This window comes from Cheilinus undulatus, linkage group 5, assembly GCF_018320785.1.
Source record: "Cheilinus undulatus linkage group 5, ASM1832078v1, whole genome shotgun sequence".
Classification (NCBI taxonomy): Eukaryota; Metazoa; Chordata; class Actinopteri; order Labriformes; family Labridae; genus Cheilinus; species Cheilinus undulatus.
In genome coordinates, this window is record NC_054869.1 from 2,988,545 (window position 1) to 3,002,074 (window position 13,530).

The following is a 13,530-nucleotide window of genomic DNA, read 5'->3' on the forward strand; positions in this document are numbered from 1 at the left end:
TTTTTTTTTTTACTGTGTTTCAACATTTTTGCCACTGACAGCCAATTGTTGCCACTCTTAAAACATTTTTAGAACTTTTAACTAGTTTTGCAACCTTTTAAGTGCTTTTCACCATTTTTTCAACTTTTTTCCTCTTAACTCATATTCCCTGCTTTATCCATTTTATCCACTTTAAACCTATTTTTGTCACTCTAAACCATTTTTCCCTCCTTTTTAACACTTTTAACCTCTTGCTTGTGACAACTTTTTTCCACTTATAATGTATTTGTTTCACTTTTTTAACTGCTTTTCACCATTTAGGCCACTGACAGCTAACTGTTGCCACTCTTAGAACATTTTTTACAACTTTTAACCAATTTCTGCAACCTTTAAACCGCTTTTCACCATTTTTTCCGACCATTTTTGCAACTTATTTTCTTCCTTAACCCATACCTCATTTTTGTGGTTTTGATAAGAGTGGTTATTATTCAGGTTAAATATAAGATATGTTTGAGAGTGGACCATGGGCCTGTGTGAGGGCTTTTCTCTTATTCAGTCCAGACATCCAGAAGTACAGTGTGTTTCAGACTCAATCAAAACAAGATTCAGGAAATCAGCCTTTTTAATGCGTTTAATGTGCATGACACAAGAAAGAACAGTTCAATCAGCAGGAGAGACTAATGGCACAAAGACACGTCTGTCTGTGTCCGTGCTTTCTTTCTAACAGATTAATCTGACTGACCAGCTCAGGAATCACATGCGAAGTATGCTGCAGATGAACGGGAGCTCTTCTTTGCCCGATTCATCCTCCACGCATTCCCATCCTGTAAATAAAGTGGGCAAACATGAGCACAAACACCTCAACCCATTGATTCATTAGCAGCAGAGCTAAAGTCTACATACACAGTGCCACATTAGACTGGGACAAAACTTGGCCCTAGCAGTTTGGCTCAAAGCGCCCCTTAACAGTCCATCACCTGATAAATTTATTGTAACTGTATATTCTATCCCTTCGTCTCTTGATTCAACCGTATTATTCCCCTAGAAAGCAGAAAACTGGGTGTGATCACATTTTCTTTATCAATACGCTTTAAAACCAGAGAGGCTGCTTTCCATTATCATAAAAGCTCCAGTTTACATGTTGCTTTGGTAAATACGGTAGGAGTTTAAGCCAGACTTCTTCAAAAATTAATTTGACCCTTTCCAATCCTTAACCAAAGTTAACTCAAGATACTTCACAAAGAGGGCGGGTCTAGTCCCAGCTCTATGGCATTTTCTAAAGATTAAATCACCAAGGGCTCAGCACTATCAGTGTTTAGCAATGTTTCAATGAGAAAAATAAAAGTCCTTTAGAGGGGAAACCTGGAGCAGAACCACATGATAATGACCAGCATCTGCTGAAGCTGTGTGGAGGTTGTGAAGGGGTCGGGGTGAAGCATCACCTCCACATGAAACTCACCCTCTGACCCCTGTAGGACTCAGTCTCTTTAACAGGTAGCTGGTGAACTTCAAGCCAGGGTCCAGAACAACTAATTTTACATTCTGACCCAAGGTGTTAATATTAATGGATTAATGGATGGATGGATTTACCTCCTGGTGTCTTCTTGATGTAGGCTGGGGTAGATGCAGAAGAGCCCATATGCCCTACCTGTGACATAGAGCAGCGTTCAGCAGTTAGGATTAGTAATAATGAAGTTTAAAGAAATGATGCTAGCTAAGTGATGATAAATAACTTACAATTGTAGTACAGCTTCCAACCCAGACTTGAGGATCAGCGTCCTTTATCACATCATTGATTTCTTCAGAGAATTGCTCCTTCAGTGCAGCAACAAGATTTCCTCCCTTTTTCTGACAGAAATCCTACAGGGAGAAGAATGTCTGCAAAAGGTCTGTACCTGTCCTTAGTAATGCTCTATAAATGATGAGGTCAGTATTTACTATTCTTGTTAGTGTGCAGTTTTTATAGAGTATTTTTAACAGATTACCTCAGCCTCACTCCAAGTCATTTTGTCTGGAACGTAGAGCAGACAAAGGGCGCTGTACGTCTTCCAGCCAGGATCGCACGTTGTGACTGTGTGGACAAAACCCGAAAGAGGATGATTTCATTTTCAAAACAATGCATGTTTGGTTTTCTGTGTTTGCCAGAGAACATTTAACTAAACAGCAAACATGGTAAAAATCTGAAAGTGTATGAAGAATATACGCTGAACCACAGGTGTCAAACTCAAGGCCCGGGGGCCAAATCCGGCCCATAGAACGATTATATCTGGCCCGCGAGATCATATTTGTATTCTAACTGGCCCACCAGTATGAAGTCTGCAGATTTCCCCCAGTATAAAAGTGTAAACTTCAACTTGATTATTTAAAATATCCTTATTTAGCCTTAAAAATCTGAAAAAGTAAAGAGTAAGAAAAATTAGATAAAAAGTTACAAATGTGGGTTAAAAAAATTAATTTGTTTTATTTCATATTTTCAATTTTGCATCTCAAGATTACGTCTCAAACTTAGGATTTTGACTTTTCATTTAATGTTTTGACCTTTTCTACTCCTTATTTTGGCTTTTTAATCCCATATTTTGACTTTTAAACACATGATTTTAACTTTTTTTCTCATATTTTGACATTGTAAAAGAATAATTTTTACTTTTTATTTCATATTTTGATCTTTCAAACTCCCAATTTTGAATGTAGTCATATTTTTAAGTTTTAAGTCATTATTTTGAATTCTAGCTCATATTTTGACATTTTCAACACTTAATTGTGGCTTTTTAATCCCAAATATTGAACTATCAGACTCACATTTTGAATTTTTAAGACATAATTGTCTCATAATTTCAAATTTGATCTCATATTTTCACTTTTCAAACTTATGATTTCAACTTTAGCCTTGTATTTTTGCTCTTTAAAAACATTGTTTTTCTATTTCTAATATCATGTTCTGATCTTTTGACTTAAAACATTTGGATTTTTATCACAGATCTGAGCCTTTAAACTTATCATGTTTACTTTTTGGAATTTCCAAATGATTTATCATCAGCGCTGTTTTTTTTGTTTGTTTGTTTGTTTGTTTGTTTGTTTGTTTTCATATTTTATCACTGGTGAAAATGAGGTTGACAGTTTATGGTTAATGTGGACCCTGTTAGGATTTCAGGTTAGACCTAAATCCAGAAACGGGCCCCTGCTGTGATTGAGTCTGACACCCCTGCACTAAACCATGGAGAGGTGGATATGGTCCATGATGCCCTCCACATAACAGTTTGCACAGAAATAACACAGAAAACAGTGAATACCATGGATCTAAGGGGTTTTCGATTAATTATTTTAAATTTGTCTGTGGATGATTTTTCACTGCAGGAGATGGTGAGGTATCATGTGATCTGGTATTTTAAAAAGTGACCACACAAACTTACGTGGAAAATAATCTTGTCCATGAGGTCCATAATCTTCTCCTGAATAACGGTTTGCAGAGAAGTAACAGAAAACAATGAATACCATGCAGGAGATTGTGAGTAATAATGATGTGTGCTGGTATTGTAAAAGTAATCAGTATTAATCACACTAACGTACCTGGATAATACAGTCCATGATCTCCTCCTGAAAACAGCAGGTGGTTAAAGTTAAAGCACCATTAACACAACGCATTCACTGGAATTCATTTCAGTTTCAGTTTCATACAAATGTAGACTCAATGAGCTTTACAGAAGATAAAAAACAAACAGTAAGAGCAATAAAAACTTAAACACCCCCCTCCAGGTCTAACAGTGAAAGGCAGGAGAGAAAAGCAGTAGTATTACTACTACTACTGCTACCACCAATACTACTACTACTACTACTAATAATAATAACAATCACTTTTATTATTATTTGTATTATTTTATTCTAATGATTAGTATCATTTTACTATGATTATGTTTTTACTTTTATTTTTTGATTTATATTTTCTGCATTTGCACATTATGTTTTTATTATTATTTTTTTTAATCTTGTCCTATCCTATTTTGTTTACTTAAAGGTCACATATTTTACGTCTTTAAGACAAGTTTATTTTGGTCTCAGCAGTCCCCAAAACATGCCTGTGAAGTTTGCTGCTGAGAAAACACTCCAGTATTGGATTTTTGCAACCCCTCTGTTTCAGCCCTGCTCTGAACGAGCTGTTTCTGTGTCTGTGGCTTTAAATGTTACTGAGCTGTCTGACTCCGCCCCTGACCACACCCGTCTCAGGAAATGGATGTGGCTTAATAGATGTGGCTCTCCTGATTCTCCACTCAGCTGCCAGCTGAGAGAAGGATTAGGAAGTGGGTGGCACTTTCTTCCAAGTGTGTCAGGCCAACTGAATCTGGGGGCGGGGCTAACTCCTCACATGGCATCATGAGGGGAAAATATGAGAACAGCTTGTTTCAGCACACATTTCCTGAAAGGTGAAGAAAGAGGGGGGGACAGAATGGATTTTTCTGATTCTTGGAGGGACTGTGGACAGACCAGGGGGACATATTATTGCTAGAAAAGCCTGAAAAAGTGTATTTTGCATATGTGACCTTTCAGACTATTTCCCTCCTCACAAAACTTACAAATGCCTTATACCATTTAGTTGGAGGGGAGAGTTGCGCTTCACATCAATGTACACTGTCAGTGGAGTGCTAAGCCCAAGTTAAAAAAATCATTCAAAATTTTCAAAAAAGGCAGCACATCTCAGAATCCATGTTATGGAGGACAAACCATCACCATTTTGATTTGTGATTGGTTCTTGTCTAATTAGACACAGCCTCCAGCTGTGTAGTGACTCTGCTCTTGTGAGTTGTTCAAAAAGGAATCTGTGGATTCAGTCTAACAAATGCTCTGATGAAGGCCTTGTGCTGAAACACGTAAGTGTTTGTTTATGATGTGAGCCAAATAAACAAATCAAAATGGTGATGGTTTGTCCTCCATAACTTGGATTCTGAGATGTGCTGCCTTTTTTGAAATTTTTGGAAGCCTTATACCATTTGTTCCTAACCTAAGGCCCAGGACCCCCTTTGGGGGGCACCAGAGATTTCAGTGGGACATGAAGCTTCGTCTGCTCTGAGGTGGTTCAGACTAGCTTTTCACATACTAACTAGAACCATGATGACATACTCGGGGTTAGTTCATACAAAGGTCTGTAGGAGAAGACTCTTGTTTTTAGGGCTACTTTATTTGGACATAAAATGTTGAAAGAATCTAAACAGAAGCTCATTTGTGACAGTAATGCATGTTTTTGTTAGGTTCACAGGGGTTCCAGCTTTTCTCTGAAACATGTAAGGGAGGCTGAATAGAAAAGGTTGGGAAGCTCAGCCTTAGACACAATAACAGGCATCAGCAGGAGAGCTCTTTTTAAAGGAGTAATCCAACTTTATTTATTTATTTGTTTGTTTATTTGTAAAGGGACCATGTACAATAAAAAACATAAATGTTTCCATTTGATGCATTGTACCAGAGTTAGCTTAAAGCTAATTTACATGTGCAGTCCCTTGGCAGGTCACAATTAAAACATCAGAAATGGCAATGAAACATTAGCTCAAAGCTGCAGAGTTAGATCACCCACACAGGTATACACTCACATACACACTCACTTTAATATGGAAGTGTTAAGGCTAAGCGTTGTTCATTTGAATAATTCTCTCTTTTTTCCTGTTTGTATGGAAATATTAAACTAGATGGTTATACTTTTAATCTGAGGGGCTTTTGTGAATCAACACCTACCTGGAAATGGTGGCGGTGCTGTCCAATCATGTAGTTGAACCTCTCCAGAATGACCTGGACAGTTCAATGTTTGAAATGTTATTGGTCCACACCTGAACTTTTTATTTGAGATATTGTTTTTTTTTAATTCACTAATAAAACATCATGATAACTGATCAAACTCACCTAGTGCCTCATGATGGTGGTTTCTGTGATGATCAATCGCTAGATGACAAAAGGAGGATTATTATTCAGAGGAGTAATGGCATTTTTATTCTGATGAACCTTCACCATTGTCAGATGGTGTTTATAGGCAATTCTGTACACAAGATTGCAGTATCTATCTTCACATCTAAATCTCTGGGCCTCCTTCATCAATACATCCTCAAATACGCCTGAAATGTGTTCTTTCCAATAGAAACCTCCGTCAGACTCAAATGTTCTTCTGGAGGCTTGCACGTTTCCTCATTAGCATAGAGACATGCCCCTTTTATGCCCATATAAGGGCATGAGAATGTAGAGCAGTGTGCAGACAAAGTTTCACAGCTACTGGTGTACCTCCAAATCCCCACAGCTCACCACATCCACACTACAACCATGCCTTACAGAACCAGAAGACTGGTCTACCCTCTGGAGTAATATCCTCAACCCCGTCAGAACCAAAAACCCACATCTACAGTCCAACAACACCAACCTCACACTTTACACGCAGACAAAACCAGCAGAGAAGCAACATTCCTCGGTTTCAACCAACAGTCAGACTCTAGATTGTGATGTTCACTTCTGGTGGTAACAGTGGCATCCAGTAGAGTTTGAAAAATGAGATCCTGTTATTTGACCCCTCTGTGCTTCTGTAGTCCATCTAGTGCAGCAGATAATTGCATATTTCACAAGAATCGTTCAAATAGTGATATAAGCATGAAATTTGGTACATGTACTCTTCAAGGTCTACTCTTTTTAAAAATAATGCTGGCCATGCAAAAATCCAAGATGGCGGTCACGTTTCAAGATGGCTGCCTTGCCTGACCACATTTTTCTTTATTTCTTTTTTTCTTTTTTTTTTTTAAATTGTTGCCTAATGAATTTTTAAGATAAAGAAGTTTCTTGATAAGCAGCTTCATTGGTTTTGCTTTAATTATTGTCACAACATAAAATTTGATTACAAAGATGGCTGCCATTAATTTAAAGTCTTCATACCTAGGCAACTAATGAACATATGTATATACATGATTTTTTGGTGTGCACATACATCTTTTTGGTTGTAGAATCCAATGGAGCCATTTTAACATTTGTAGGTACAGAACTGAGGCAATGACGAGAGCTTACAAATGCAATAGAGTGAATGTCAGCACACAACCAGGGCACACTGGTGACATCACTGCTGTGTAACTCAGCATGGGGTTCAGTGCCAGCTGATCTAGCTTTACTAATACTGTAGTATTAGACTAGTAGTTGTAGTATAGTTTAGTTTAGAGTCCTAAATGCTGTCTAACAGCCCCATATCAATTAGCTAGAAAACAGTAGTTGGTAGTTATTAGATATAGTTAGATAGCCGCACCTGAATTGACAGGGCGTGCCAGCGTGGGAGAGCCGAGCCAATGGTAAGGGGGCTCTACATGACTTGTGCTTATGTAGTTACCCGAATGGTGTACAGATCACACGGGACTTAAGTGACACTGTGTTAGCCTTCTGTAACAAGGGCAAGAAAACTGCCTGGCAAACATGGGACACTATTCGATTCACGTGAAAATTATTTCATCACCCTAAAGGGTCACATTAACCTATGAATCAATGCAATGCAACATTCTTGACTACAAAGGTCATTGCTGGCTCTTACTGAAGCATTCTTGATTACTTTTGACATACATGACAAGTATGATAAAAATAAATAAATAAATAAAAAATTACTTTTGTTTTTTCTTGGGACCGTAATTACTTTTGTTTTTTCTTGGGACCTACGCTATTCATAAAGGGTTACATTAACCAATAAATCGATGCCACATGCTTGACTACAAAGATCATTGCTGGTTCTGACTGAGACGTTCTTGATTACTTTGACATCCATAAGAAGTACGATGGAATGAACAGTGTACCATTGCTGAACTTTGGCCTTCTTGTGGAACTAACACAGCAGCTGACAAAATCTTTGAATGAATGTAAAACTTTAAGTTTTCCTTTGAATCACCTAACCTTTAAAATATGGGTTTTAAGCCAGAATATGCATAGATCTGTGTGTTTTTTCTTTGTTGGATAAATAACATTGGAAGGCAGGATCAAACAAAACAGGCAATATTTTTAAATGAAAATATGCGTTTCATGGCAGACATCCTTAATGCCATTTTTGATGCAGCAGTTCAGGTAGCCTTAATGGTTATTAGGACAAGTCCATTAGATTCTCTGACCCAAAAAAGGTAGGATTAGACATAAAAATAATTTGTCTATCTCTATTAGTAGGTGAAATATGGCAAAGTTTGTCTTTTGTGGCAGCCATCTTGGACGCCATCTTGGTGAAAGTCTAATATGCAGCTGCCATGGATAAAATTACCTTCACTTGCCATTTTAGTGTCCAAAAACCTAGACTTGGACAATAATTGTGTTTTATTTTCTTCAAATTTTTAACCCATTACAATGAGGCTCAGTGTGATGTGTCTGCCATCTTGGAAAATGGATCTTGGATTTTTGCGTGGCCAGCCTTTTTTTTTTTTTATGTTTTTAAAGTAGGCTTTGAAGAGTACATGTACCAAATTTCATGCTTGTATCACCATTTGAAACAATTATTTCACTTATCTGCTTCACTAATGATGGGGATAACGTGGATGGGACCCTCCCCTATGTATGAATGAAAGGCTTAGTCCAAGCAGGGGTGCATGGTTAACTATGTCTAAAAATGTTTGTCAACAGCCTCTTTTCCATGACAAAAACTAGACTAAGACTAACAAAAATTGATCTGTGATGACTAAAACTGACAAAAACCAAGTTTAGTTTTAGTCAAGATGACTAAAACTAGACTAAAATGTGATGTAGGTTTTATCAGACATTCAAAATCCATGACATTTCTCCACTGAGAGTAAATCTGTCAAAATGCATTGCATCTGTATCTATTCCACCTCTCAGCTGTAGAAAGCAGGGACCCCAGGTTTGCTAGGGTGCAGAGAACACACTACCATGATTTGGTACCAGATTTAGACAGGAAAATAAATGCTTGGACTAAAAGTTCAGACTAAAATGTGAGGACTTTTAATAGACTAAAACTAGACTAAAACTAAAACGGATAGAAATGACTAAAATGTGACTAAAACTAAAATGTATTTCATCTAAAGACTAAAACTAAGACTAAAATTAGAAATAGCAGCCAAAATTAACTCTTAGTCACTGTGATTAAAGTTTATAAATCTCAACCAATTCAAGCGATAAAGTCGGCATGTTGCTATATTGTGATTATTATATTTATCATCATAATTACACAAGTAAGACGTGGTTTATAGAGCTTCTCACAGAACAAACTGAAAGAAAGACAGAACCAAATTAACAGAGACGACAGAATTAAAGAAGAAAAAGAGGTTAAAGAAGGTAGGGAATAAAACAAACAGTTTAATATCGTCGTGAAATAAAAGTACTTGAATATTATTCATCCAGTCGTGTTGACTTTGTAGAGAGTTCAGATTATGTTATGCTGTTCACAGTCACATTTCCTCGTCCTGAAGAGACTTTAGGATATAAAAATCTTAATGAGCTCAGATTTATCACAGAGGTTTTCATGTCTTATTCGATGCTCATAACAACACAGAGAACGCACCGAGTGGTGGATGTGACTTTTGTAGTCCATCAACATTAAATTGTAGTTTTTACACAACTAACACACGTCACGTCTGTAACATTCACCTAGGGAAAGTAAAGTCAGATTTCCTAATCACCACAGTTCTTCTTTCCTGTCCTCTTACTCCCACCTTTCCTTGATCCTGTGACATTTTCCTCCAGAGTTAAGGAAAGGGGATAGGAAAGGAAATAGGAGGCAACTTTTTGAACTTATCGAGCGGATCAATGGTCTTGTCTTGGTCTCGGTGCAGTCTGGTCTGCTGATTATGATAATTTAGTGTTAAATCACAAAAAAATAAAAATAAAAAAAAAAGTTTTTTTCTATTTCCTGAAAAAGAGTGATTTTGGAGAGAGTTTATGGCCAAAAATCAAATGAACTTATAAACAGCATCTTTAATCATTATATAGTATATGAACCAGTGATGCTTGGGGTCGTATCATATTATCATATTATCATTAAAACTGAACTCACCACGATGCCGATGTCTACGTAGAGGAGGAGGAGGAGGAAGTCGAGGATGAATGATAGCTGGACACAGTAGGAAACAGCATTTTTAATAGATCATATTTAACTTAGTGATGGAGCTAAAATAGAATAAACTAACTAAATAAATAAATATATTCTTGATTTCTATGATCACTTCCTATTGAAATTTAAAAATGTTTTTATCCACTATGCCAGTCTTTAAATAACAAAAACAGACATCAACAAACCTACTGTAAAGCTGTAAAGAACACATGAGGAAAAAAAGTCAAAACCACAACATTACATCTTCATTCTTTCTTTTACTTATTTACAGCAAAATTTGTAAGATTGACAACTTTAGAACAGAATGAGATCAATGGAGTTTAAAGTCAAGAGGATTAATCGTAATAAAATCAACTAAACATTTACAGGTATGATGACAGTGTGGTATTTGCCATTGTAAATTATATGAGCTGTTTATAAGAAGAACAAAAATATGAACCCCTGGTCTGTCCACAATCGCCCCAAGAATCAGAAAAATCCCCCCCTCTCTTTCTCCACCTTTGAGGAAATGTGTGCTGAAACAAGCTGTTCTCAGATTTTCCCCTCATGATGTCATATGGAGAGTTAGCCCCACCCCCAGGTGTGGTTGGCCCTCCCCGCTTGGTAGAAAATTCCACCTCCTCCTCTCCTGATCATTTTTCATGTGAGTAAATCTGAATGACTTTATTGAATTTAGAGTTTATGAACTAGGAAAGGTGGAGTTAAACCCATAGTCTCTTTTCAGTAGAAGAACATTTACTACACAGTTACTTCCTCTGTATCTTTAATGAGTCTCTACAGTCGTCTTATTTCAGTCACTTTGTGAATCGGCACAGATAAAGTTGTTAAAACTCAACTTACCTGTCCTCCCCCGACGAAGGCGACGGAGAGCTGTACGAGGCAACAGATGATTTTTATTACAATTCAGGGAAATTATTCCATTGAGATGCATTAATCAGCCTCTAATGGTCTGGAAACAACAACAACCACATCTACTGTATAAACCACGGGTGTCAAACTTAAGGCCCGGGGGCCAAATCCGACCCATGGAACAGTTAAATCCGGCCTGAAAGATGATCTGATATTTCTGTTCTAACTGGCCCATCAGTCTGAGGGCTGCAGATTTCCTCAAGTATAAAAATGTGAACTTATCCTGATGGTTTAAGAAATTCTTGTTCAGTCACAAAATCTGAAAAAGTAAGAAGTAAAAATATTTAGATAAGAAGTCAGGAATGTGGGAAAAGAAATTAATTTGTGTTTTAATTTCACATTTTCAATTTGGCATCTCACAGTTAGAACTCAAACTTAGGATTCTGACTTTTATTTCATACTTTGAGCATTTTTTGACTTCTCATATAATATTTTGAGCTTTAAGATTCATAATTTTAATTTTTAAGTGATATTTTGACCTTTTTAACCAATTATTCTGTATTTACCTCACATTTTCAGCTCCAAACTCTGACTTCATAATCCCATAGTTTGACCTTTTAGATTCACAATTTAAAATTGTGAATCATATTTTGACTTTTAATTTTATGATTACAAATTTTATTTCATATTTTGACCTTTTAAACTCATGATTTTGACTTCTTTTTAATATATTTACCATTGAAAAACATTATTTTCAATTTTAATTTCATTTTTGACCTTTTTAAACTAATAAATTTACTTTTATTACATTGTGAGCCTTTAAAACTATCTTTTCAACCTTTTAAATGTGAAATTATATATCATCAGTGTTAGGGTTTGTTTTTTTTTTCTTTCATATTTTATGACTGGTGAAACAAGGTTGACAGTTCTGGTTAAATGTTGACCCTCTTAGGCCCTCAGGTTAGTCCTGAATCCAGAATCTGGCCCCTGCTGTGATTGAGTTTGACACCCCTGGTATAAGCGGTCCTAAAGGTGAGTGATGAGGTGAGTCCTGAGCTCAGATCAGAGATCAGAACTTATGGAGTCAGGACTGACAATTACAGACGCTCAAACCGGGATTCAGAGCTTTTTATGTTTCAGAGGATTTTCAAATAAGTTCTTCAACTTTAATGATTCATCCACTGCAGTTTCTGTGAGACTAGAGCCAGAGCTGCTAGCTTAGCTTCACTGAAATAAAGGCATCAAAGTGAACCGTCATGAGAACAGCACTGAGAGTGTGTTCTGTCTTCACACATATCTCAGCATTAAAGGAAATAAGGAGAAACACTAGAGTTTAGAAAGAAGTCATCAATTATTGGACTAAACTGGCAAATAAGAGCGTTAATGCTCACCAGCAGCTTGGGCCAGAGCGATCAGGACACAGATGAGCAGAGAAACGGTCAGCAGCTTCATGGTGTAAAGATGAAAACCAAAACCTTTGAAAACAAACACACACATATTAGGAATGCACAGCGTTGGATTTTTCCAATATCTGATATTTACAAAATCATTTTAGGCCACATGTAGTTCAGACCTCAAACTTCTTTAAAGTTTTAAAAGAATACATTTTGGTGCTTCAAACAGAAAGTGTAAAAAATGATGATGAATAAAGAAACAGAGCTCAGCTGTAGTCTGTCTGTTTGTCCGGCCTAAATCTTCACTAACCTTTCCCTTCATATAGCCGACAGTTAGAGCAGATAAAGGCCAAAATATCAGCTGTAAATGATACCCATCATTCACTTTGCTGATATTCTACAGATAATAGAACAAATCCTTCAAACATGTGATTAAATCTTTAGCAGCAGACGGGCGGCTCAGACTGATTCTGTCAGTAAGAAAGAGGAAGATGAACCAAACCTGCAGCAGAATGATCCTCTCAGCTGTTCAGTGTGGAGCTGATGAAGTTCACAGAGTCCGGCCCTTAAATGCACCTCAGTGATGAAACGTGACAGCGAGGCCACACCAGCAACACGCCCAGAGCAAATATTTCTCCTACATCAGGGGTGTCAAACTCAATCACAGAAGGGGCCGGATTCTGAATTTAGGTCTAACCTGAGGGCCCAACAGGGTCCACATCTAACCAAACTGTCAGCCTCATTTTCACCAGGAATAAATTATGGAGACAAAAATGAGTAATAATGAAAATTATTTTGAGATTGAAAAAGTCAAAATGACAAGTTAAGGCGCAAAATCTGAGATAAAAAGTCAAACTTATTTGTTCAAAAGGTTCAAACACAAAGTTAGATGTTAAAATAATTTAAAAAATGATTTTAAAAGGCAAATATAAATTTAAAAAAGAGAGTCACAATCATGTTTTCAGGGCAAAAAATATGGCTTTAAATTGAAAATGGGGCACCTGAAAGGTCCAATTATGATAAAAAGGTAGAAAAGATAAATTGAAAAGATCAAAACATTAGATAAAAAGTCAAAATAATCAAATGAAAAGGTTAAAATTTGAAATAAAAAGTGAAAATAATGAATTGAAAAGCCATAAAATTAGATAAAGTCAAAATAATCAATTCTAAATTGTCAAAATATGAAATAAAAGTCCAAATAATAGATTGAAGTCATAATTGTGCAATTTAAAATTGAAAATATGAAATGAAAACAAATGAATTTGT

General features: G+C 36.5%; 1 protein-coding gene across 1 annotated transcript; it reads right to left on the reverse strand.

Annotated features, from left to right (window-relative positions):
* Positions 1-595: 595 nt before the first annotated feature.
* On the reverse strand, positions 596-12,818 carry LOC121510372 (lactose-binding lectin l-2-like). Its single transcript, XM_041788389.1, has 12 exons — positions 12,767-12,818; positions 12,262-12,345; positions 10,862-10,891; positions 9,965-10,021; positions 5,863-5,901; positions 5,698-5,751; positions 3,547-3,573; positions 3,390-3,428; positions 1,965-2,050; positions 1,717-1,839; positions 1,570-1,627; positions 596-803 (listed from the first exon to the last, which is right to left on the reverse strand). The coding sequence occupies exons 2-12, from the start codon at positions 12,320-12,322 to the stop codon at positions 733-735; spliced, it is 645 nt and encodes a 214-aa protein (XP_041644323.1). The 5' UTR covers positions 12,323-12,345; positions 12,767-12,818; the 3' UTR covers positions 596-732.
* Positions 12,819-13,530: the final 712 nt, after the last annotated feature.

Bases quoted from the DNA above. Each gene is read 5' to 3' on its own strand.
- LOC121510372 (XM_041788389.1), bottom strand. From the start codon at position 12,322: ATGAAGCTGCTGACCGTTTCTCTGCTCATCTGTGTCCTGATCGCTCTG. The intron at 2,051-3,389 runs GTAAGTTTGTGT...TTGTCCACACAG, and splicing joins TGGACAAGATTATTTTCCAC to TCACAACGTGCGATCCTGGC. The intron at 1,628-1,716 runs GTAAGTTATTTA...TCTATGTCACAG, and splicing joins TTGGAAGCTGTACTACAATT to GTAGGGCATATGGGCTCTTC.